The sequence below is a fragment of the Eretmochelys imbricata genome, chromosome 7, assembly GCF_965152235.1.
Source record: "Eretmochelys imbricata isolate rEreImb1 chromosome 7, rEreImb1.hap1, whole genome shotgun sequence".
NCBI lineage: Eukaryota > Metazoa > Chordata > Testudines > Cheloniidae > Eretmochelys > Eretmochelys imbricata.
The window spans coordinates 95,986,106-96,010,804 of NC_135578.1; the positions used below are offsets into that span (position 1 = coordinate 95,986,106).

The 24,699-nt window shown below is 38.2% G+C and overlaps 1 protein-coding gene across 1 annotated transcript in view; it reads right to left on the reverse strand.

The window, feature by feature from the left end:
• ADGRA1 (adhesion G protein-coupled receptor A1) overlaps positions 1-24,699 on the reverse strand; it is a 58,862-nt gene that overhangs the window by 24,462 nt on the left and 9,701 nt on the right. Inside the window, exon 3 of the mRNA XM_077822229.1 lies at positions 24,475-24,620. Coding sequence (XP_077678355.1) covers positions 24,475-24,620 — 146 coding nt within the window. The remainder of the gene's footprint in view (positions 1-24,474; positions 24,621-24,699) is intronic.

Genomic DNA, 24,699 nt, shown 5'->3' on the forward strand with positions numbered 1-24,699 from the left:
TCAAACCCTTACCCAGCTGCTAACTATTGAATACAATAAAATAGTACATCTGAAGCATGAAAACATGATGGAAACCACGCTCCCTGGTGACTTCTGACTTTTGGCTCCTTCTTAGAGATCTCTCTCTTTCATTTCTGCTTTCTCTAGCAGGCACAGTTCAATCTGCTAATAAAGAGACAGCATCAAAGCATGCTCTTTTAAAGTTATACACAAAGGATACATATTAGGGATTATAATGCTATTAAGTCACAGAGAAACTGTAATCAAGTAATGATTTGAATCCTCAAAACCAAGGAGATTTAGAGTTAATGGCAAAAATTCAGGTTGACATTTCATCCTTAGCTCACCCTACTGAAAAGTAAAAAAGCAAAGGTACAATGGCAGGAGTGTCAGCCCAAATTTTTAGCTTTAATGTTGAATTCTTTTGCTATTGTCAGTTTAAGGTGGATACCTAAATGGAGCTACGTGAAAACTTTCACATATACAATTAAATTCATGCATTCCTGCTCTCTGTTGTTTTTAAAAAACTGACACACACGAACGCACAAATCTATTTTTGGTGGCTCCTGTCCCAGATTTTTAACCAGAAGCTAAAACAAAACTTTTCCATCATCTATAAAAAGTCAAAGGGTAAATTACAGAAAGTCACAAGCTTTTGAAGGACGAATCTTATTTTCCCCACCCCCAGCATTCAGACCAACAATGATGAAAGACTTCAGAAAGAAAAAAGAGAGGAGGGAAAGAATACGGCTATTTTGATGTGTTGTGGTTTTGTTGTTGGTTTTCTTTTTGTTTTTGTTTTTTTTGGAGACACACACATCAGGTTAGAAAGAAAAATTGGCTAAATTGCCTAAAAATGTTGAGCTAAACATCCAGACCATAGGAAATTTGCGAGGAGAGGAATGAACAACTAGCATTGCGATCATCAACAAAGCTGCCAGTCTCAAAGTGCACATTTCTGCTCAGTTTCCTGTTCATTAGTCTGCTTAGTTTATAATCAAATGAATTTATTTTGGCCAGGGCTCATGATCTTTTTGCATTCACTTTTCTTCCTGAGATTGACTTTTACTGGCATAAACGCTCAGAGAAAGCAAATTTCGAAGTGACATGCACGCACACACGCTTGTGGAAAATAAATTTTGCTTGCACAGGCATTTGTGCTGGAAGTGCCTGCACACTCCATCCACTCAGGGAGCAGAAGCAACACCCTGTGACCTGTTTGACTGTCATGACCAACATATAAAGCAATATCAAATATTCAGAGGACTTTCCACAATCAATTCATAAGTTAAAACAGTTGTGAATTTTTGTTTTTTTAAATTATGAAATAATTTAGGGCAACAGATAAACCTGAGGAAATTGTAATCTTCTCCTGGATATTCTGGGAGCAGAAACAGAAGCTATATTTATTAGATAAATTATTAATTGAGAATTATATACTCCATTCTAGTGCCGATATACAACAAGTGCAGCTACAGATCGAGGCACCTCAGAAGAGAGGACTGTGCTATACACCTATAACTTCCTACACTTTCAATGTCTTTCAGAATAAACAACAGAGCCTCTGTAGGTAAACTTATGCAGCACTTTAGCATACCCAGTTTTGCAGGCACTGTTGAAAAAAATCACAGGTACTAGCACAAATTATCTTGTGGAACTACTGTTGCACAATACATCCATTTACAATCAGATGACTGGATCGGGATCTCATCGGGATCTCAAAAGGAAAAGAAATGGGCCAATCTCCACTCAGATGCACTGGTATAAATCTGGAGAAACTCCACTGATAGTGGCCCAATAAGTACGGCATTTCCCACCTAAAAAAGGAAGGACCCAGTAGGGGCATAAATTGTATACTGGACGTTGACCAGTATTGTTGGAGCATATGAGATATGTTAAATTGGTAGACTACTTGTATTGCAAACTATTTTAAACCGTGCTGCTGATACTAATAAGTACAGGAATATGCAGGTAGTTACTTTTATTTATTGGCACTAATAAAGGGGAAAAGATATGTGGATGAAATACTTCCCTGGGTTACACATGTGCAGCTGCCAATGATTTCAGTTAGGGGTGTGCATGTATCTGTCTGTCTGACTGACTGACTGTCTGACTCACAGCAGAACTTGGCCTAAATTTTTGGTTTGTATTGTAGAGCTCTACAGCAGTGTGGTACCTGAACAAAAATACCTGGAGGACTAGCAGCCAGCTTCTACTAGACTCACAACAAATATGCCTTCTGAACACTGCAGGCATATTTGGAACACATTAGTTTCAAAGTCTCCTCTGTCCGAGTTGGCTTACATAATAAAAGACTATAGGTTCCTACCAGCTCCATAAAGCTGTAGGAATCTAGCAGGAAAAAAAGGCTTTTGAAAATGAGAACACGGTTAACAAAAATGCTTATTTTTAGATTCCTTATCCCATATTAATTTACTTTTCAGAGAACATTTTTTGGTTTATTTAAAAATGCCCACGGCCCTTCAATATTTTCTGTCTGTGAGGGACTTGCCATCTCCTTGTTTTATTTCTGTCCTCCTTTCCCTCATTCTCTGACTGCAAGACCTTCCTCCTTCTGCCTGCCTCTAACACCTCTACCTGCCCACTGGCCCCTGTTACAAGCAGTCATTTGAGGGCTGAGATGAAGAGAACCTTATTTCAACAGCCTGAGGGGACAGCTCCTAAGACCAGTGGTGAGAGGCCCACACAGGCTCTTAAGGACCCAACTGCCCACCTCTTTCTCAAGGAAACCTCTATTCTTGTAATTGGACTGTTTTTCTTGGGGAAGGGATCCTTTGGATCCCCTTTCTCTTAACTATCACTATGTCTACGTTTGGAGCTGGTGGTGTCATTCCCAGCTTGAGCGGACATACTTGTGCTAGTGTAATGCTGACGGACCCCGGTCATCAGTGGGCGGGATTGAACCGGGAACCTCTGGAGCTTAGTGCATGAGCCTCTATCGCATGAGCTAAAAGCCAACTGCCTCTTAGCTAAGGCTGTAGAGCAGACTCTGTCGAAGTGGTCTCGGTGCCACTAGATGGGACAGAACATCACAGCCAGAAGGTGTGTGGGTTACACTAGACCTAAGCAAGCTAGGGTGCTATAAATAGCAATATAGCCACATTAGCATGGGCAGTGGCCAGTGACAGCACAGTCTAGCTGCCCTGAGTATGTATGCACAGGGTGCAGGTGGGTTTGTAGTTGGGGCAGATAGCTCATGCGTTCTCTGAACACTTCCCATGGTACTGGGGCTATTTGTAATGTACTAGATCAATGAGCACCAGTGTGAGTTTGTCTGCATAAGCTGGGAATCACAGCCCCAGCTCCAAGTGTAGATGTAACCTCTACATTGAGACTAGGTCTTTTAGCTTTCTTTTCCCTCCTATCCTCCACTATGCTCTCAATGGCCTGGTCTGCAGACTCCTCTCTCCCTCACCCCAACCTGCAGGGCCCAGTTCAGGTGAACCTGCTCCAGCAGAGGTCCAGTCTTTCAACCTGCTCCCTATCTGCCTGTTCTAAGTAGGTGAGCCAGACAAGAGTGCTGGTAAGAAAATGGTCTATTTCTTGGCCCCAGTTACCAGGTATAGACCAGAGTTCCAGAAGGTCATAAACAGAGGGTCAGTATTCACTGACTCGCATGGCCCACTAAAAGACTGAAACTAGGAGTTAGCCCCCCCCCCCCAAAAGCATGACTGTCTCCAAAATCATGAGATATTTAAAAAAATAATGTATTTTTGGTTCTTGTTTTCCTTTCGGTTTCTGTGCCTTTAGCATACATACTGGTCATATTTTCATGCTTTTCTCCTGAGCCATGAGGGCTAGAAACTTTTGTTTTTAAACAGAAATTGAAGTTCTCATTTAATCACATGGCTCCAGTGGCTGGGGCTTTAAGGAAGACACAAAATATCATGACACTCATGACAAAATGGCGAGAGTTGGCAGCACTACACTCCTGCTTTCTCTTTCCATTTCCCCTTTTCTGCCACGAAAATTCCTCTTACCTGATTGAAGAGGGTCCCTGCAGCCTAGGACCTAGCCCACAAACAAGGCATTAGCTAATGCATATAGGGTATATTCACGCACTTATAAATACACCATATTAATAGGTATTATGCACATGGTATTAATGTAATATATATGTGTGTTGGGTTGGATAACAGTGCTAAATTGTACTCTATTTATTCTTGCTCACTTATGCTAAGGGACATATATCCCATGATGCCCTGGGACAAGTATAGCTCAGCACTTGGTTTAAGAAAATACAAAAGATGGCAAAACTAGATCGACGACTGTTATGAAACAAAGGTACAATGTAGCATAAGACAATACGGTAAGATTTTTGAATATTTTGTGCTAGGGAGTATCTTCATGCCCCTTAACATCTGGAATTTAATATTCAAACAAAAGATGGTAAAGTATAGGGAGGCACCAAAGGCAAAGCTGGCACAAAGTTGGTTAATTAAACTTACACATTAAGTGACATGATCAGTGTACTGCAACTTGTAAAGAGCCTTCCTATAAAAGATGGCTAGTTTAAAGTGGCATCTGGGAAGCACATCTTCTGTGAAGATGAACTAAACATGCTGCATGAATTCACCTCCTGGGAAGGACTGGTGATGTATTATCCCCTTCTTTCCTGTACTGTGTTGGATTGTCTTCAGACAATAAATTTGGCTGAGCTTGGTTATTTGGTCTCCCAAACATTCTTAACATCAAATGACACATACAGTGAATTAGTTGACTATACTCTTTTGTCAATAAAGGGGATGATTTATTATCTCAATTATTAGTGAATGTAGGGAGCTTTGATATCAAGCACTATCTAAATGTTAATCATAGTCATAATCTCTTGCCTTGATTTCTGCACCCCCCTAAATCCCCTCCCTGTTCCCCCTTATGTTACTGCAGCTAACATTTTCTACCTCTTCTGTATTCCATTAGCATCATCCCATCCTCAAATCCCTTCAACCTTCCTCTCATTTACTGCATTATATTGTCATTACTACCTTTGAGGATGTGGACAGTTCTCCCCTTGACCACATCAACCTTTGTTTCCATCTGCACTCTGTCTCAAGCCCAAAGCCTTCTTGGTTCTCTCTCTCTCCAGCATTCTTTGCCCACTCCGTTTTCTGCCTTTTTACACACTGGCCCTACACTTGAAACAGCTTCTTTTTTCTGTGCCAAACTTCCTTCTCCCCATGTGCCTCTTCAAGCCCATTTTTTTCACTGGCTCTTTCATTTGCCCTCATTCCTAGCCCTTCGGTCCTCTGCATTGTGCCTGTCCCAATTGCAGTGTATGTTCCTCCAGATAGGGAACTTGCCTAAATGTGTTTGTAAAGTGCAATGTACTCCCATAGCATTGTATAATAAATGTGGTAAGTAAAATCAATGTGAGATTACAGCTGAGAAATTCAAAAAACTAATTCCATCATGTTGCACAAGACGTATAAGTTAAGATGTATAATGTATGGTACACAACAGTATAAAAATTAAAACGTTAATGTAAACATTTAAAAGCACATAGTAGTATTTTCCTATGTACAACATCATGGAATTAATGTTAAGAACACAAGAACTGCCATATTGGGTCAGGCCCATCTACTCCAGTATCCTGTATGAGACAGTGGCGTGTATCAGCTGCTTCTGAGGAAGGCGTAAAAAACAATGCTGTAGTCAGTTATGGAGTAATCTTCCCCCAGCTTTCCCCTTAACACCCAGTGGTCAGTGGTTGGCTTATGCGCTGAAGCATGAGGGTTTATATCCTTTCAGCACTTATGTTTTAATATTTACTATTATAAGTCTGGATATTGCATAAGAAATCTTCATTTGTCAAGGCCAGTGTTGCATTAACTTTAGTTATAGCATTTAGTTTTCCTATTTTTTTTGAAGTTAAAAGAAAAATGAATATAAATGCAAAAAGCAAACTAAAATGCTTTAGATGTAAAGCGCTTGAGGTAAATATGCACTAAAAGCAGTCTTAAATGCTGAGTCACCTTACACTTTAAGGCCTTAAGCACCTCGCTATCTAAAGGTGGTTTTGTTGCTTACAGCTTTAATGGTTTAAGGGCAATATAAAATGATTTGGTGCCTGCCCAGCATTTTAAATGGATTTACCTTTAGGGTGTCATGAAAATCAAATTAAAATACTCTACCATAGCTTTGTGCATATTCCAACTTTAAGCATTCATACCTCTAAAACTACAGGTGAAATTTTATTTCAGATGTCTTCACATTTGGTGTCAAGGCTGATTCCGCACTCTGGCACTTTGAGTGCAGAAGGTGGGGGCCCGCAAGGATTCTAAAAATTACTAATGGTCACTCCAGGCTGGTATTAAACTCCCAAGGTTACAGCTTTTCTCTGACCTTGGATGGGTAGATGCTGCCACCACCCAAGTGCAAAAAAACCCTTTTGGGAACCCAGGAAGGTGCACTTGGGAATTCCTTCCTGTGGGCTACCCTCAAGCCCTTTCACCCCCCCCCCCATCCGGGGAAGGGCTGAGAAAGAAAAACAAAGGAAATCAGCTGTTGCCACAAGCTAATTAAACATGTGCACAAACCTCTTAGGACACAAAAACCCAATTCTGTTCTTAAAAAAGGTAAATTTTATTAAAAACAGAAAGAAAATACATCTGGAACGTAGGCTATCGCTAGATTTCAAAAGAGCAAATATAATAATTCAGCACCAAGAATCGTTTTCTTGAGGTCCAGCTTAATGGTTACAAACAAAACAAAAGCATTTGGGGGTTACCACGGAGGAGTCCACAAGCCATAAAGAAATAAAAGAGATAAACCTAATCACATCTTCCTAGACATTTCCTGATCTACTTACATATCTGGGGTTTCAAATGAGTAGTTTCTAGGTATAATCTGATGATTTTTCATACCTGGCTCAAAATTTTTTACAGCACAGTTCCAGCCCTGTCCCTGCTCTCCGAGAGAACAGCAGACGGACAGACAAAGGGGAAGTTTTTCCCCAATTTTAAAAAGTTCTAGTCTTCCCATTGACTCTTTTGGTGAGGTGCCCACTCCCTTTGTTTTACCTACAGGTAAAGCAAGTAGAGAACAGCTACTAACAGGGATTTTATAGCTAACTGGCTGGCTGGAGGTCCATAAAAGAGAGCTACCCCCACTTCATTTGTCACATCAGGATTCTTCAATGAAGATTATAAAAAAAGACAGGTTTGCTAGCTTCGACCACTTACAATGTACAAGCACAAAAATGCCATCTGGAACATATGGGGACAAGTGTATTTTTACAAACTCCCATAACTCAAAAACAATTGAGCTAATTTAATTCAAACCTTTTCCCCCAAACACCAAAACCAGCCAGCCAAATACACACACTTTTGGCTGGAGATTAAGCATGGAAAATTCCAGCCCCAAGTGAATTTGTCAGAGGAGGTTATGAGCAACCAAATAAAAGGATGTTAAAATGGAAGATAGATTTCAACCTTAAGCATAGTATTTGCTTCCTGCCAATACAGACGTGAATACAATAGCACTTACAACAGTAACCACCACACACTGCATTGTGTAATTAATAATCATGAAGTCCTGTAATCTTCTCTGGTACTATAGGCGAGTTATACTTTGGTTTGAATGCATTACAGGACACCAATGTGTAGCTATCTCATGATCATTCACCTCCTCTGTGTGTTTACTTGTTCTTTAATTTTTAATTGCATTTACTATTTGTGAAATGTCCTGAACTGACAGCATTTACAGACTGAAATGCTCTATTTACTCCGTTCTCAATGCAGATTATCACATGGGAAACTGCTCCATAAACCGCACAACATTATCTCACCAACCTGCTCAATCCTTTTTTGGAGGGAGGACCTTCACAGACTGCAAGGTAGCCAAAGTCTTCTGCCCATTTCAACTTTGGTCTCCTGGCAGAGACTGCCAAAAAGAGGCCAGTTAGTGCCAACTGTGATGTGACACCTGCCCACGTGGGATTGATCTAAAACTTCCAACTCATTTGAACTGGCAACAGATGATGAAGCAAATAAACATTTTACATGCTAGTTGTCCTCTGTACTCCTATTCACCTTGGGCCACATCCTCCGGGCTGCAAACTGCCTTAGCTGAGCAGCTGAGGATATTCCCCACACTGGGAAATCCCTGAGTTGAGTAGAGTTGGCACAACTGTTTCTACATCATCCTCTCTCAGTCCCCTCATTAAAGGGGGCATGGCTGGTGGCAGGTGTGGCCAAGGGAAGGGGGCAATATTCAGCTGGTGTAAATACCTCTTGGGGGGTTACTACCAGCTGGCACAAGTTAGAACAGCCCTAAGACAACCCTTACTTGTGCTGGAAACTGAACCAGCCTCTGATGGCATAAAACCACCTTTGTTCCTCCAACCTTCCTTGGGTTCTCAGCAGACTCCACCTGGACATATCCAGAAAACTGGGACATTTAAGTACTGTAGCACCTTACAGACAAGCATAGTATTATACAGAAATTGTGTATTAAACTGTGCCACCTAGGGAGCTGTACTATTTGCAATGGTCCACTGGCCATATTAAAAGATACTGATGTTACTCCAGGTTATACTATCTATAGCCACACATACTGTAGCCATACACATATACAACGAGGGCACAGCATCAGAGTATTTTCTTTCCAGTGTATATTTCCTGATAATAGTACTATTTTCTTTTCATGATAAAGCCAAGCAAAATATTTTGAAATGTAACAGCATATTTAAATAAATTATTGAAAAGGAAATTGCACACACACACACACACACACACACACACACACACACACGAGATAACTACTTTTGATTGACAATGTCTTGTTAAGATAACCCCTTGTTCCATATACTGCATTCTATACAATAATTTCTCTTGGTATCTTATAACTCCTTGAATCCACAAGCGCTTAACAAATTAACTGTAATGCACGATCAAAATGCTATAGCCTTTCTGTACATTTATGTTATGCTGTCATAAACATATAATGCTTGTACAGTATTGCAATTCATAGAATTATAGAATATCAAGGTTGGAAGGGACCTCAGGAGGTCATCTAGTCCAACCCCCTGCTCAAAGCATGACCAATCCCCAACTAAATCATCCCAGCCAGGGCTTTGTCAAACCTGACCTTAAAAACCTCACAGGAAAGAAATTCTACCACTTCCCTAGGTAACCCATTCCAGTGTTTCACCACCCTCTTAGTGAAAAGTTTTTCCTAATATCCAACCTAAACCTTCCCCGCTGCAACTTGAGACCATTACTCCTTGTGTAATCATCAATTATGATTGATTACTGAATTACATATCGTTAATTGTTGGCTAACTGCGTTCCAAGTTTCTGAAATGTTGCAGCGTGGCAATTACATATTATACTTAGTTCCTTGAATCACATCTTGCCACACTAATTCTTTAATCACTTCACTGTTTAGCCCCTCCTCCCCTGCACACATACCCTTACACATACACACAGTTGAAAAGTTCTAATTGGACGATATATTGGAAAATTCTAACTCCATTATTCACAGCATACCAGCTATGGAGTTGTACCATCTTCTGCCACATATTGACAGTTTTCATAAGCAATCATTTTTATCCTATATTTTATTTAAATAAGCCAATAAATTATTTTTCTAATTTCCTTAATAAATGGTAGCTGTACTAATCATCGGCAATGAATGTCAAAATGGTCTTTTCTGTAACTGTAGTGAATATTATTCCCTATAGAGACGAATGGTTGATCACGTATGTCACAAATCTTTGTTTTTATTATGGCAGTATCCTCAATATAAACATATGAAATGTATTCTTATGTGTTTGTCCTTACCACTCTTTGCATAATCAAGTCTCTACCTATGCAACACTGCATTCATCACAGAAAATATCTAGAGTCTCCAAATCTGACAGGATTTTCTGCAAAGCCCCTGCTGAAGTTTGAATATATTATCTTCAAGGATTTTCAGAACTTGCAAAGTTTCCAATTACCCCTTTACATTTTGCCTGGAGCAGCACATTAAAGTTGTAATTTTATCTATCTTACTCTATCCTCTACAATTACATATATGACTAGAACAGAGTCTGGAAACTGTAGAGAGATGTGCCAGGATTACAAGAATTCTGAATTTCTAGGAAATATGTAGATGTGTATTTGTGATAAAAGCACGAAAACATCCACTCAAATCGTAGTATTCCAGAGCAGCAGTTTGTAGTTACGAGTCTATCCAACCTGATAAAATCACAGCAGAAATCCCACTGAACCTATGTCATTTTGGAAGCATGAATTCAACTAACAACTGTTCTAAACCATGATGATAGCTTTAATAGTTTCCATGTTACAAGCACCCTAAGCCTAACCTTTAATCTTTTTCTTAGTAAAATGACTATGTATCACCCATATGTTGCCTCATTTTTTCCTCTTCTAAAAAGTTTGTACAGATGCACTGCATGCTTTCAGAATTTGGGAGATTTTAAAGCATACCCTCCTTCAAGTCATCTGCATTCCCAACTGATAGCTCAAAGAAGGTGTCCAGGAGATATACATACTTGGCAAAGCAGTTAAGTGTCTTATTTACAAGTAAGGAATTTACCTACATAACTTTCTCTTTGAAGTACCTGTAAACCATCTGTATAGATCTGTAGTAAGTAGTTTATTCACTGTTCTTCTAATACAGAGGACAAACCTCATTGTAGATCCAAATTACGAATCATCTCATAAAGATATGGTATTAGACCACCTTTTATTATTGCACATTATATACATCATAAATACTGAATCTGAAACTATTACTGAAAGGCATATTTTTGCTGAATATATTTATATCTGATAAACAAAAACAAAATACCTAAGTGAATTCAAATATAGTATCCTGGCACAGATTTTCTTCTTCAGTTTATATTACTTGTTGTTAGCTACTGTAATTCATATTTCAATATATAATGGATTAGTAACAAAAAAACCTTTCTTGTAAAGTACTGTATCTTCTATGATACATTTTCATCTACTGTGCTTTAGCCAGTGCAAAAATTTAAAAGACCATATTGTATTTCAGCAATCTGGCAAGGACTTTGTTGGCAAACATATTAAGCTTCAAGCCAAAAGCTATACGGGCTACCGAAATGTAGAGAATGTGTCTGAAAGTAGCTATTATGCATTTTGTCCCCTGAGAGGCTTCTGGTATTCAAGCAATGTGGAAGCCTGGGAAAATACATGAGAATTGCTAACATTTCCATTGTTCAATAATGAATTAACCCAATTACAGCGCAATTGGAAAATGATCTAAAAATATACATTACAATTACTGGAGAAAAAGAGACAAGTTTCTAGTATTAACTTCTTCTTAAGATTTTCCACAGCTAACATGAGAAACATACTTATACTGTGGCATTAGTTATATTCCTTGCTTTTCTACTGTACCAAACTTGGGTGGCAGAGACTAACTCTACCAATGCTAGAATTCGCATTAATGGTCCAAACTATGTTGTCCTCTAAATAAAAGAGTGTACTTGGCTAGGACATGTGGTCAGGCAAAAGTCATGCAGGAATAACGTACCAGTAAGCCTAGAAATTGGGAAAAAAAGTTTTCCCCCCAACTAGACATCAACACAAAAGTGTATATAATGTATATACGAAAATTGTGAATATTTTATTGTATTCCGCTGTATTCCTATGTACAGTGCTTAGCATAAATAGGCTGTTACATGGAACCTCAGTACACACAATAAATAATAATTATTAGTGTCAATGTATTTTTTAATATGCCATCACCTAGAACCTAGGTATCCCAGATTTTTCACTGGGAGAAAAAATCATTGGGCTAATCCACCATTACTATGACTAGGAGAAAGCTTATTCAAAGAGACTCATCTTTCCATTTAAACATAAAGGTGGTGAGACTCCAGCTCATCCTCACTTCTTGTGGAAGAGAGTTCCGCAGCCAAGGGTCCTACAGGGGGAGCGCCCTGACTATGGCTCCTGAGCATTTTGCTCTGAGCTTTGTTAGTTGTAGCATTCCCTATTACCTGCAATATCCATGAGTTATAGAATCATAGGACTGGAAGGGACCTCGAAAGGTCATTTGGTCCAGTCCCCTGCACTCATGGCAGGACTAAGTATTATCTAGACCATCCCTGACAGGTGTTTGTCTAACCTGCTCTTAAAAATCTCCAATGATGGAGATTCCACAACCTCCCTAGGCAACTTATTCCAGTGCTTAGTCACCCTGACAATTAGGATGCTTTTCCTAATATCCAACCTTACCCTCCCTTGCTGCAATTTAGGCCCATTGCTTCTTGTCCTATCCTCAGAGGTTAAGAACAATAATTTTTCTCCCTCCTCCTATGTACTTGAAAACTGTTATGTCCCCTCTCAGTCTTCACTTTTCAAAACTAAACAAACCCAATTTTTTCAATCTTCCCTCATAGGACATGTTTTCTAGATTTTTAATCATGTTTGTTGCTCTTCTCTGGATTTTCTCCAGTTTGCCTACATCTTTCCTGAAATGTGGTGCCCAGAACTGGACACAACACTGCAGTTGAGGCCTAATCAGCACGGAGTAAAGCGGAAGAATTACTTCTCGTGCCTTACTTACAACACTCCTCCTAATACATCCCAGAATGATGTTAGCTTTTTTTGAAACAGTGTTACACTGTTGACTCATATTTAGTTTGTGGTCCACTATGACCCCCAGATCCTTTTCTGCAGTACTCCTTCCTAGGCAGTCATTTCCACTTTGTATGTGTGCAAGTGATTGTTCCTTCCTAAGTGGAGTACTTTGCATTTGTCCTTCTTGAATTTCATCCTACTTACTTCATACCATTTCTCTAGTTTGTCCAGATCATTTTGAATTATAATCCTATCCTCCAAAGCACTTGCAACACTGTCCAGCTTGGTATCGTCTGCAAAACTTTATAAGTGTACTCTCTATGCCATTATCTAAATCATTGATGAAGATATTGAATAGAACTAATCCTTGTGGCACTCCACTCGTTATGCCCTTCCAGCATGACTGTGAACCACTGATAACTACTCTCTGGGAATGGTTTTCCAACCAGTTATGCACCCACCTTATAGTAGCTCCATCTAGGTTGCATTTCCCTAGTTTGTTTATGAGAAGGTCATGCAAGACAGTATCAAAAGCCAAGATATACCACATCTACCATTTCCCCCCTTCCACAAGGCTAGTTACTAGTTACCCTGTCACAGAAAGCTATCAGGTTGGTTTGACACAATTTGTTCTTGACAAATCCATGCTGACTGTTACTTATCGCTTTATCTTCTAGATGTTTGCAAACTGATTCCTTAATTATTTGCTACATTATCTTTCCAGATACAGAAGTTAAGCTGACTGGTCTGTAATTCCCTGGATTGTCTTTATTTCCCTTTTATAGGTTTGCACTATATTTGCCCTTTTCCAGTCCTCTGGAATCTCTCCCATCTTTCATGACTTTTCAAAGATAATTGCTAATGGCTCAGATATCTCTTCAGTCAGGTCCTTGAGAATTCTAGTATGCAGTTCATCAGGCCCTTGTGACTTCATAGAATCATAGATTTTAAGGTCAGAAGGCACTATTATGATCATCTAATCTGACCTGCTGCAAAACGCAGGCCACAGAATCTCACCCACCTACTTCTGTAACAACCCCTAACTTATGTCTGAGCGATTGAAGTCCTCAAATCGTGGTTTAAAGACTTCAAGGTGTAGAGAATCCTCCAGCAAGTGACCCGTGCCCCACGCTGCAGAGGAAGATGAAAAACCCCCATGGCTTCTGACAATCTGCCCTGGAGAAAAATTCCTTCTCAACCCCAAATATGGTGATCAGCTAAACGCTGAGTATGTGGGCAAGACTCACCAGCCAGACACCCAGGAAAGAATTCTTTGTAGTAACTCGGATCCCACCTTATCTAACATCCCATCACAGGCCATTGGGCATACCTATCGCTAATAGTAGAAGATCAATTAATTGCCACAGTTAGGCAATCCCATCATATCATCCCTTCCATAAACTTATCAAGCTTAGTCTTGAAGCCAGATATGTCTTCCCTTGGAAGGCTGTTCCAGAACTTTACTCCTCTGAAGGTTAGAAACCTTCGTCTAATTTCAAGTCTAAACTTCCTGACGGCCAGTTTATATCCATTTGTTCTTGTGTCCACATTGGCACTGAGCTTAAATAATTCTTCTCACACTGTGGTATTTATCCCCCTGATATATTTATAGATAGCAATCGTATCTCCTCTCAGCCTTCTTTTGGTTAGGCTAAACAAGCCAAGCTCTTTGGGTCTCCTTTCATAAAACAGGTTTTCCATTCCTGAGATCATCCTAGGAGCCCTTCCCTGTACCAGTTTGAATTCATCCTTAACTTGAAGACATTTAATTTGTCTAAGTAATTTTTAACTTGTTCTCCCCCTATTTTAGCCTCTAATCCTACCTCATTTTCACTGGCATTCACTATGTTAGACGTCCAATCACCCCCAACCTTTTTTGGTGAAAACCGAAACAAAAATCATTAAGCAACCGCTGCGATTTCCACATTTTCTGTTATTGTTTCACCACCCTCATTGAGTAATGGGCCTACCCTGTCCTTGCTCTTCCTCCTGTTTCTAATGTATTTGTGGAATATTTTTGTTACCCTTTATGTCTCTAGCTAGTTTGATCTTGTTTTGTGCCTTGGCCTTTCTAGTTTTGTCCCTACATACTTGTGTTATTTGTTTATATTCATCCTTTGTAACTTGACCTAGTTTCCACTTTTTGTATGACTCTTTTTTTTTATTTTTAGATCCTTGAAGATCTCCTGGTTAAGCCAGGTGCTCCCTTATCATGTTTCCCATCTTTCCTAAGCAATGGGATAGTTTGCTGTTGTGCTCTTAATAATGTTTCTTTGAAAAACTGCCAACTGTCTTCAATTGTTTTTCCCCTTAGACTTGATTTCCATGGGATCTTACCTTCCCATGTAGGTAAGTTGTAGAGGGCTGGGAAGGGAAAGGCAGACAGTCTTTGGGATAACCAGTCAAGGCTTTATAAATGAGGACTGGTATGGTCACTGTACGATGAAAGTGGCTTCCATAAAGGAAGATAAGAGAAAATAACATTTAAGAACACAGAAGAAAGAGGAAAACAATAGGCAGTAACTGATGCTTATCTGGTGACCCCTCTCCCTCCTTTTACACTGGGCGACATAAATTCATAAGATCCATTTCTAACGAAAAATGCACTAGAGCTTAACTGCATACATTTCAGAGCCACTGGTGCCAAGGGGCTAGTACAGTCTGTGTCTGTCAGGGTGTGAATTATGCCACTTCATATGATTTCACCTGAAGATGGCAGGACTAAAGATGTGAACATGGCCGAGAAGAGGATGTGACTCATTTGGAGTCCACACATCTACGAAAGGATCCAAAATGCAAAGTCCAGACATTTACTAGAGGATCTATCACCCTTGGCCAAAATTCATCCCAAAATAACTTCATTACATTGATTGGTATTACATTAGGGATAACTTTGCACCCATGAGCTATACACTGCTATGGGAAATTTCCTAGACCCTGAGATTAGTGAGATCTCTTGCTAAAGGAACTTGCAACTTCAAGTATATTAGATATATTCAATATACTAGATATACTGGTAAATGATGATTATTGTGCCTCAGAGAAATAATTATAAGACTCTTGAAAAGTTAAAGGAGCACTTTTTATGCTTATACATGCTTTGACTCAGTTACCAGAATTCTAAACATTTAATGCCTTCCTTAGAGTCCAGAAAAATTGCACAGATGTGTTTTTATGATGTAGCTTAAACATACTGCAAGCGGCCAAACTCAGGAGTGCCACAGGGTGGTATAAGGCAATTATATGTAAGTCAATGTAAAACACCATGTAAACAGATGTAATTAACACAGTAAAGGGTGAAACAGGAAGGGGGTAGAAGGAAAAGAACAAAAGAGGGTTTAATAAGGTAAAAATAAATGAGGCGCGTGCACCATTAAGCATAATTAGATTCAGGCTCATCCTGCTTTATCCCATAACCACTTCTTAGCTGCTTTTCGTTACTTCCTCCCCAACTCCACCGAATTATACCCATTCACAACAATTCACCGGTCTGCAACTTACACAATATTTACCTCACCTCCCAGTTTGGCCTTTTTTAAAAAAACAACCACAACCTTGGTTGGTAATCCTTGCTGATAAACTAGGATCTAGGACAACAGCCAGATCAGGGAAGGTGCCTTCAGTATTCATAATTTGCAGTGAGTGGAGGGTTGATCTATAAGAAGGATGTGGTTTGCTAGTCATAAGGGTGGACCCTTAGGGCACCCAGCCCTGATATATGTGCCCTAAATGACCCACAATCTCTGCAGTGAGGTAATTACTATTGCACATTGTTCAAACTGAACAAAAAAAGACTATTGAATAAGCAAATAAACCAATAGAACAAAAGTTGCAGCCAATTTGACTTCCATCCAGTCTCTCTGGGTAGTCACAACCTGGTGAATGCATTAACATATAGCTGTAAAACTTTAAACCCACTTGCGCCAGTGACTTAAATATTGTGCTTGTCAGTATTCGAGCCATGCCTCCATTGCTTCATATGATGCACACTGAAACAAGCAGGGCTAAATCTATGGGACCAGAAGTTAAGTAAAGGACCTGACCCCCCCATGGCATCATTTAGAGCCCTGTGAAAAGAATTGAGATGCAAGGCCAGAGGTTTAGTGAAGGACTTGTTACCAGATGTCTAAGAGTGATGGGGGAGTTTTTCTAAAGTTTGACACTTAGCAAGACTTCTCTCACTGCAAAAGGTAAATGCAGTAGACAAGTTTAAGTGCTAGATGTATATAGCTGGATACCAATGACTGACTTTAGGGTACCTGAGAGAACTAAAGATAACATTATATCCTCGAAAGGATTAAAGGAGCACTGATGCATATTAATGTATTTCATAAGTATGGGTTCTGGAAAAGAGTATCTGTAATTTAGTGATTTGATTAGAAATTAAGTAGGTTTTGTGGTTGATTTGCTTCAGAGTGATAGTGATATGATGTGGAAAGCCTTTTTGCCTCCTCTTTTAGATGAAACTGAAGAATCCAATGGAATTTATGTAGGAACATAAAATCTAAAGTTATACTGAAACTTTTAGTGAGCTTTCAGATTAGCTTTTCTCTTTGTGATCAATCCTATTTTCTAATTAATTATATGATTTCTGATAGTCTATTCCATGTCAGCCAATATTGTGTGTGTGTAAATATGTATGTGTATATATATACACACATACACACACACACACACACACACACACACAGAGTATAGGAACCCATTCTTATGTATGAAAGTTTGAGTGACAACTGGAATTAAAATTGCCTAAACATTTCCATTCTAGCCCACTGTTTTCAATCATTCATAGTATTCACTCAACTTTGATTTCTGAGTTGAAATTTTCCAGGCTTGCACTGTGCCCAAAGGTGATTTTTTAAATGAAAAGTTTATGTTAAATGGTTTAGTCATTTTTTGGAAAGTGAAAATATGAACATTTCCCCATTAATTGTTCTTAAATTATAAATACACACTTATTTTTAAATTAGTGCCAAAGAAAATTTAAATTTGTGCTCACTGAGAAGTGAGCACACTGAGAAGTGCTTCTGAGTGTTCTGGTGAAAACTGATGTAATTTGGGTGCGTTACAACCTTCAGAAAATTGCACATGTACATTTTTAATGACAATAATGCTAACCTTGATGTGAGGTTTAGCAAAGGAAGGATATATTGGCCATTCATAAAGAGCTATATACTGTAAAGTGCTCTGTAGGAATGCAGTGTCTGAAGCAGCGACCCCTAGATGCCTTATTGCATTCAGTGGGCATCTTGGAAGATGTATATTTTGCACACTGCATAATGAACTAGACAAAGCTCCATGGTCTCATTCATTGAACAATTTGGGCCTGCTTAGCAAGTAGGGCTGTATTTGATGACAAGCAGCAATGGGACTATTTATGTGAGCTAGGGTTTGCAAGGTTAGTCCCCTGCCAGGCATCCAGCGAATGAGGGAGAGGGGAGGAAACCAGGAGATCTGTTTGTCTTGCAAACAATTCCCAAGCTTTTCCAGAGGGAGGGGGAGGGCGGCGCTCTGGCCCTATTAATTAATTAATTAATTAATTTGTTCAAATTTTTAAAATTCAACTATAGGTGCCCATCCTAGGTGCTCTAGGTACCTACCCAATCAATTAAAATACACACCATTAACAGAAGGACTGCCACTAAACATACATACTGAGCCCACACCCTCCCCAGCAATCTTAAAAAAAGAAGTAAAGAGATAGGCTTTGTAGTGTGTTCAAAAGGTTTACAAATCTGAAGAGAAAATAATAAATATGTTTGAGAGGAAAATAAAGCTAACAAAAAAATTGAATGAACTAATTTAATTAATAATACAAAATTATTTACTTGCACTCTGCGATGGACTAGTGCCCGAAGAAAAAACAGATAAGCTAATTCTCAGTTTTGCTATGTGATATGCTGCCCCTGTTGATTGTTGAAGGGAGTGGCTTTCACACCTTACTTCGCAAAATGATTCCCAAGGCCACGCTGTTATATGTACAGAAACATTAAAACATAAGCTAGTGGGACAATACAACTTGGATCTTGAAAGAATTAAAAACAAATTGGCATCTGTGCCTTATGTTGTCCATGAATTGTCTTCCTTTTTGGAAGGCAACCTGGGTGTTATCTGTCACTGGACTGATCCAATTAACCTAACAAGAGAATCAGCAGTCCTAGGTTTCTGATGCTTCGCTGGAACACATTCATGCAACAAGATTGCTTCTCTACTGACTGAGATCCACTAACAGTTTGATCTGGACTCAATACAAATAACGGATGTACTCACAGACAATGGCAACAATTTTGTTAAAGCCTTCAGTATGTTTTCAGATGCTGGAGAATAATGCTGGAAAGCAGGAGAAAGAGGATGCGGGTAAAGAAATGGAGGATGATGCTGGTAAGGAAGTGGACTCACCAGATTCTGATATATGTAGCCCGGTGAGTACTGATGAAGTTTTGACAAGCAATACTGCTGACTGTTAGTGTATATTGTACTTGCCACCAAACAGGACCTATTTTTCATACACACTCAACATGGTAGCAACTACTGATGCTTCTAGGGCTCTCGCCAAAAACTCCTCATACAAGTGTGTTTTTTAGAAGTGTGGCAGGTAAGTGCTCTGCACTACACACCAAAGTTCAAAGATTGCTGAGACAGTGAATGACACACTTTGAAAAACAATTCCCAAACCTATTTCTGTGTGCTGGAATTCAGAATTCGATTGCTTTCCACACATTTATGACATGAGTAATAGGATTTAAATTGTGATGCAGCATCTCCAGCTGCCAAAATTCTCCAACTCAGAGCTGGAATTCTTGGTGAGTAGTTGGACATGATGTCCCCAATTTCCACTACACTTGACAAACTACAGGGGGAGGAGAACAAAGTCTTTCTATGGTGTGGTTCTGCCTATTGGGTTTGTGCTAAAATCCAGACTTTACATGTTTTCTCCAAAATGCAGTTCTTGCTTGGTAGATAATTTGAAGGAGGGACTTAGAAAATGGTTCAGGCATATTTTGACCTTTGATGTAGTGGTGAATAACAAAAGTACTAAGTCATTTGTTGTTATTCCTGTGTCATACCTATTTCTTAAGTTGCATTAGCTGCAGAATCAGGATAAGAGAATAAACAAAGAGGAACTTTAAAAAAAAAGATCTGGTTTGTTGTGACACCTTATTGAAGCCTGTAGATCAAGTTACTTCATCTAAAGCTGCCACTAATTTTGATGGCTTTGGTGATTAGAGGGGCATCTGACTCTGACTCTGACTTAAGAATTCTTGGGATGCAATTCCTCAATGATCCATTGCATGAACTGGATCAACTGGACCAATGATCTATTGCATGAACTGGATCAACAGTTGTTATGCTTTTTATCAAATTTAATATCAAAGAGCCAAGCTCTGCTCCTGGGGCAAGAGTATCCAGTTATACTGGACGACTCCTTTTGCCAAGAAGGAACTGTCTTCAGGATATGTTTGAGATTATGTTGTTATTGAAGAAAAATGCCCACGTCATGGAATGATTGCTGTACATAATATGTACATATGTACATGCTGTATGTAATATTGTAATGTATGTAATATTCTTATTAATAAATTTATTAAGGAAAATAAATTTATACATTTATTTACATTTAGAGATTTTTTCGTTGTTATTCCATGCTTATTTGCATATATGAATAAAATTTAATTGTTGCTCTTTTTCTTTCTCTTCCATTATGTACTATATTATTTAGGCCGTAGTCCATATATTGACCAAATAATTGCAGGGAATACAGGAGTTGAAAGTACTTGAAAGTATACTTGTACTTATAAACACATAAATACTATTTCCATGGAATATTTACATTTGTATTTATAAGTGCTTCTGTAATACTATTCTTAGTTGCTTAAACTTAAGCTCTTTTTATTAGTTCTTACAGGAACACTGTAAGCAGGGCCAGGGTAGAATAATGAAACAGAAAATTCACAAAGGCTGAATGGAACATAATCACCTTTGCTTGGCACATTTTTACTGCAGAGGTTCTATTTTAATCTAAAATGACACAAATTTAGCAATAGTCTCCAGCTACACAATCCTTCTATACATTTATAAATATGTCTGCCATATCAGGATAATTATACAGGTTAACACCCATATTTCCAGATACACTAACCCAGTCTATAGTAGTCTAATATTATTCTTCTCATCCACAATGTAATAATTCTAACAGAGCTGTTTAATGATCAATTTTTCCCCCACTCCTCCTACGTCTCTCTAAAATGTATTGTGCAGTGTTCAAATTAAACTGGTCAGTCCCAAGGACCACACTTGAAGCCCATGTATGCACCATGTGCACAACCTGATCCTATCCATGCCTGACAGTGGGATGATGCCAAGTTTCAAAGCCCAGAACCAACCACTAGAAGAGGACAAAGAGTTGGTGTTTCGTCTGCCAGCTGAGTACTCCTCATATTTCAGGACAGTGATGGGCACTTTACAAATGCCATACATAGACAGAATAGATTGATATAGTTCCATTTACTCTGAAGCACATCACAAACTATGTTTATATAAACACATGTACAGCAATGACTTCATTTTTGCAGTGTTAATGGTTAGAATTTAATGGCACAAAATTCAGTGAGGCATTCATTAATTCATGTCTTGTAAGCATTCTAAAACATTAATCTGAAGGGCAGTTTGGAAAATGCCAGAATGTTAAGAGTTAATGAGTTTCTTTCACTAAATAGTTATGGGCTTATATTTAATCATTGAACTACGCAGAGAAGAAGTCACTACACTCAAAATAATGTTGCCAAGGAGGAGTGAGTTTCAGCAAAAATGTACAAGTTTAATAAGCATATCCTTTAGGTTCCTAAAGCATTCTGGTTTCGGTCACTGTACCTGTACATGACAAGAAAAAAGTCTATAGATGGCCAGCATTTCTTTCGGCAACCGAACACCCATAGCATCAGTCAAGAAGCAGACAAAATATGTGCTTTTTAAAAAAAACAACCCTACAAGGAAATACATCAGATACTATTTGTCATTTACTTTAATTCTTTAAAATTATTAAATGCTATAGTGCTAAAGCAGAAACCTTTTTGCAAGTGGTATTTTAACAAAGAATAGAATGAAAAAGAAGTTATAAAATTCAAGTTACAATAAAAGCAATAAAATGATATTGCAAAATCTCAAAGACTCATCTACTGCAAAACTGACAAGAGAAAAACTTGATAAAAACCACAACAGGTCTACTCTGATTTTTACATTGTTGAATTTAATAAACATATCTTTCTGGGTCAAATGTATATTTATGAGTCAATTTTTTTAAAATGGCACAATTAGGCTGAAAATATATACCTGTAATTGTGCACACAATTAGTATAAAACTGCATGCCCAAATGGTAAAATGTACATGCAAGTGGCAAGATAGACTCTTGATTATTTGTACACATAAATTCAGTAATTGTATGTGTAACCTCAAATGTCTTTTCACATACAGAGGTCGATTCTCCATTTTGAAAATTTGGCCCTTTGGTATTTATTCAATATTTTCCACTATTTCAACTGCTTTAAAAGGTGAATCAAGCCCTTTTAAACACGCATTAGGTTTTTTAAAATTTCTTGGTAAATATTTGGTAAATGCTGTTCTACTGAGTTATTTTTTAATTTCCTGCAGTAGAATCCTCCAGTGAATCACAACAGATATTCTTGTCTCCTATAGAAAAACTACATTAAGAAGGTGTAAAAACATCCATATGCAAACTGGGAAGCCAGTCAACTCTACACATTCATTTTCAGGAAAGAAAAGTTTGTAGAAGAGCAGCAAACTGTGCAGTTTATGTGATATGCACTCATAGACATTTTTGAAAGAAGCAGAGATACCAGCCAAAATAGACCTATAAACCTGAATTACTGATAGCAATTTACCTCCTAGTTTTTTTAATTGCCTTTGCAGGTCATATTATTTACATTTTACAAATGACAGCCCTTATATGTAGCAGTAAAAAGGCCTCAACTCAGCCTCTCTTACGTGAGCACAATTATTTATGGGTGCCAAAATTGAGGTAATTTGTTTGCTTTTACAAAAAATCAGTCCTGAAAAAATTTCATTATCCTTTACTTATGTGAAAATATTTCATACACACAAAGCAGCCAATGTCAGCTTTCAGGTCCAAAAAATTAACATTAAAACCTATTTCTTATTAATATAGTAACAATTTAAGCAGTACCAAATGGATGTTATGGAAATATTTTGGATACATGATACAGAATATTTTAGATATTAACTTTATTGAAAATAACCAAATTAAAATGACCATGAAATTATCTTTGTCTTTCCAAAAGAACAACAATTACTAATTCTGAGTTTGGGCATTCTCTGAATTAAAGGATTTTTTAATTTTCCACATAACATGCCCATTTTCTACTTGAAATAGATCCTTCACTATTTTGAAACTAGTACTAGCTATTATGGAATCACACCATACATTTCAGTGGTTGAATCTCTAGGACATATAATGCTCTGAGTGAGAAAACTAATTGTAGAATAAATTTAGTTAGCTATTAAACAATTATTTACATGTGCTCTTACAGCTAAAAGTAGGTCTATCGTTTCTGTTACAAAGTTTAAAATACCTACAATTTATTTTCACTGTCTGAGGAACTCTATACAATTGACAGAACAAGGGCTCTAATTAGAGTAATCTTTTCTGTAACCTGATTGTCTGTTGTTTTCTTCCAGCTCTAACAGGATTTGAATTTGAAGAACATACAATACACTGGGTCTGTGTAACCTGAAACAATTTTCTTCGTTAATAACCTCACTGCAGTACTTGAAAATCAACAATTATTCATTTTGCCATGAGCAAATAACTGAATGACTGAAATTCACATCTGTGAAGAATAGTATAGTAAATCACAGATTAGCACTCACTCTCAACAAAAACATTTCCTTTTGCTTATACCTAACACAAAGCCAACCTTCAGTGTGAGTCTTCTCCTTTCCACCAGACAAATTTTATGTAAGTGTTAATCAATTTCGTCTTTGGAAAGAAAATATTTTAAAAAGCAGAGAACTAATGACGGTAATAAAGATTTCATTCAATGGGGTCTGGGTTATAAAACAAATCTTTTTACAGAACATGTGCACAATGCATATTTCTATATAATGTTAACAGTCTGGCTCATGTTCACACAGCATGGCCTATCAAGGCCATACAACAGATTTTATGTTCTCAGTAAAAAATGCTGTTCTAGACATTTTTGTACAGAATTTACTATTTTGGACTGAGTTCTCTTGAAATTATGCCCCCTTGGTGAGAATTCTTTTGAAATTACAGCTGCTGTAAATTCAGAAGAATTCTTTCCAGATGGCCTCCTCTACTGAGCATCTTGACAATCTCTCAAGTAGTGACGGATCATCTCTGGTGTGGGGTGAGGTGGGTGGTGGGAGGACTGGCATAAGATCTCTATGGAATGAAGAAGAGCATGAGTAAGATTTGTGGGCATAAGGGGAAAGTGAAGGCCATTATGGGCCAGTTTCTGATCACTGAATAGTACCTTACTCCACAAGTGGGCCATGGTATTTGGCTCAATAGGAAATCAACAGGATCCATTGGGGAGGTAGGTGCTATCTGGCATAAATAAGGGAATCAGAATCTAGCTGTATATAACTTCTATATATTTCAGTGTTTTGAGTGGAATTAGCCATAACCACTGCTGCAAAGTGGCAGATTTTTCCACATATTTAACAGACATTTCTGTAGTACTCTGAGGGATTCAGGTTTTCAGTGGTCTTACCTATAGTTTTCACAACTGAAGATGACAGCAAATAATGCAACAGACTATTTAAAGAGTTAGAATTGTTAACAAATCTTAGGCACTCAGATAAAAAAAATCAACCTTTAATGTTATTAGTCCATACCTGAGCAATGGCTGTTTTGGATAAGAAGCTTGGTCGCTATTTTGGCATGGCTGAGCTTTTTTTGTGACTTGCTTATAAATATTCCTTGCAGTTACTCCGATCCATAGCATAGTGGAGAGGGTGGAATAATGCAATACTATGCCAACCTAAAACAAGAGGGTAATAGTTACAGAAATCGGCAAATGGCCAGTAAAACAAAAATACTTTGTAACATAAGCCTATTGT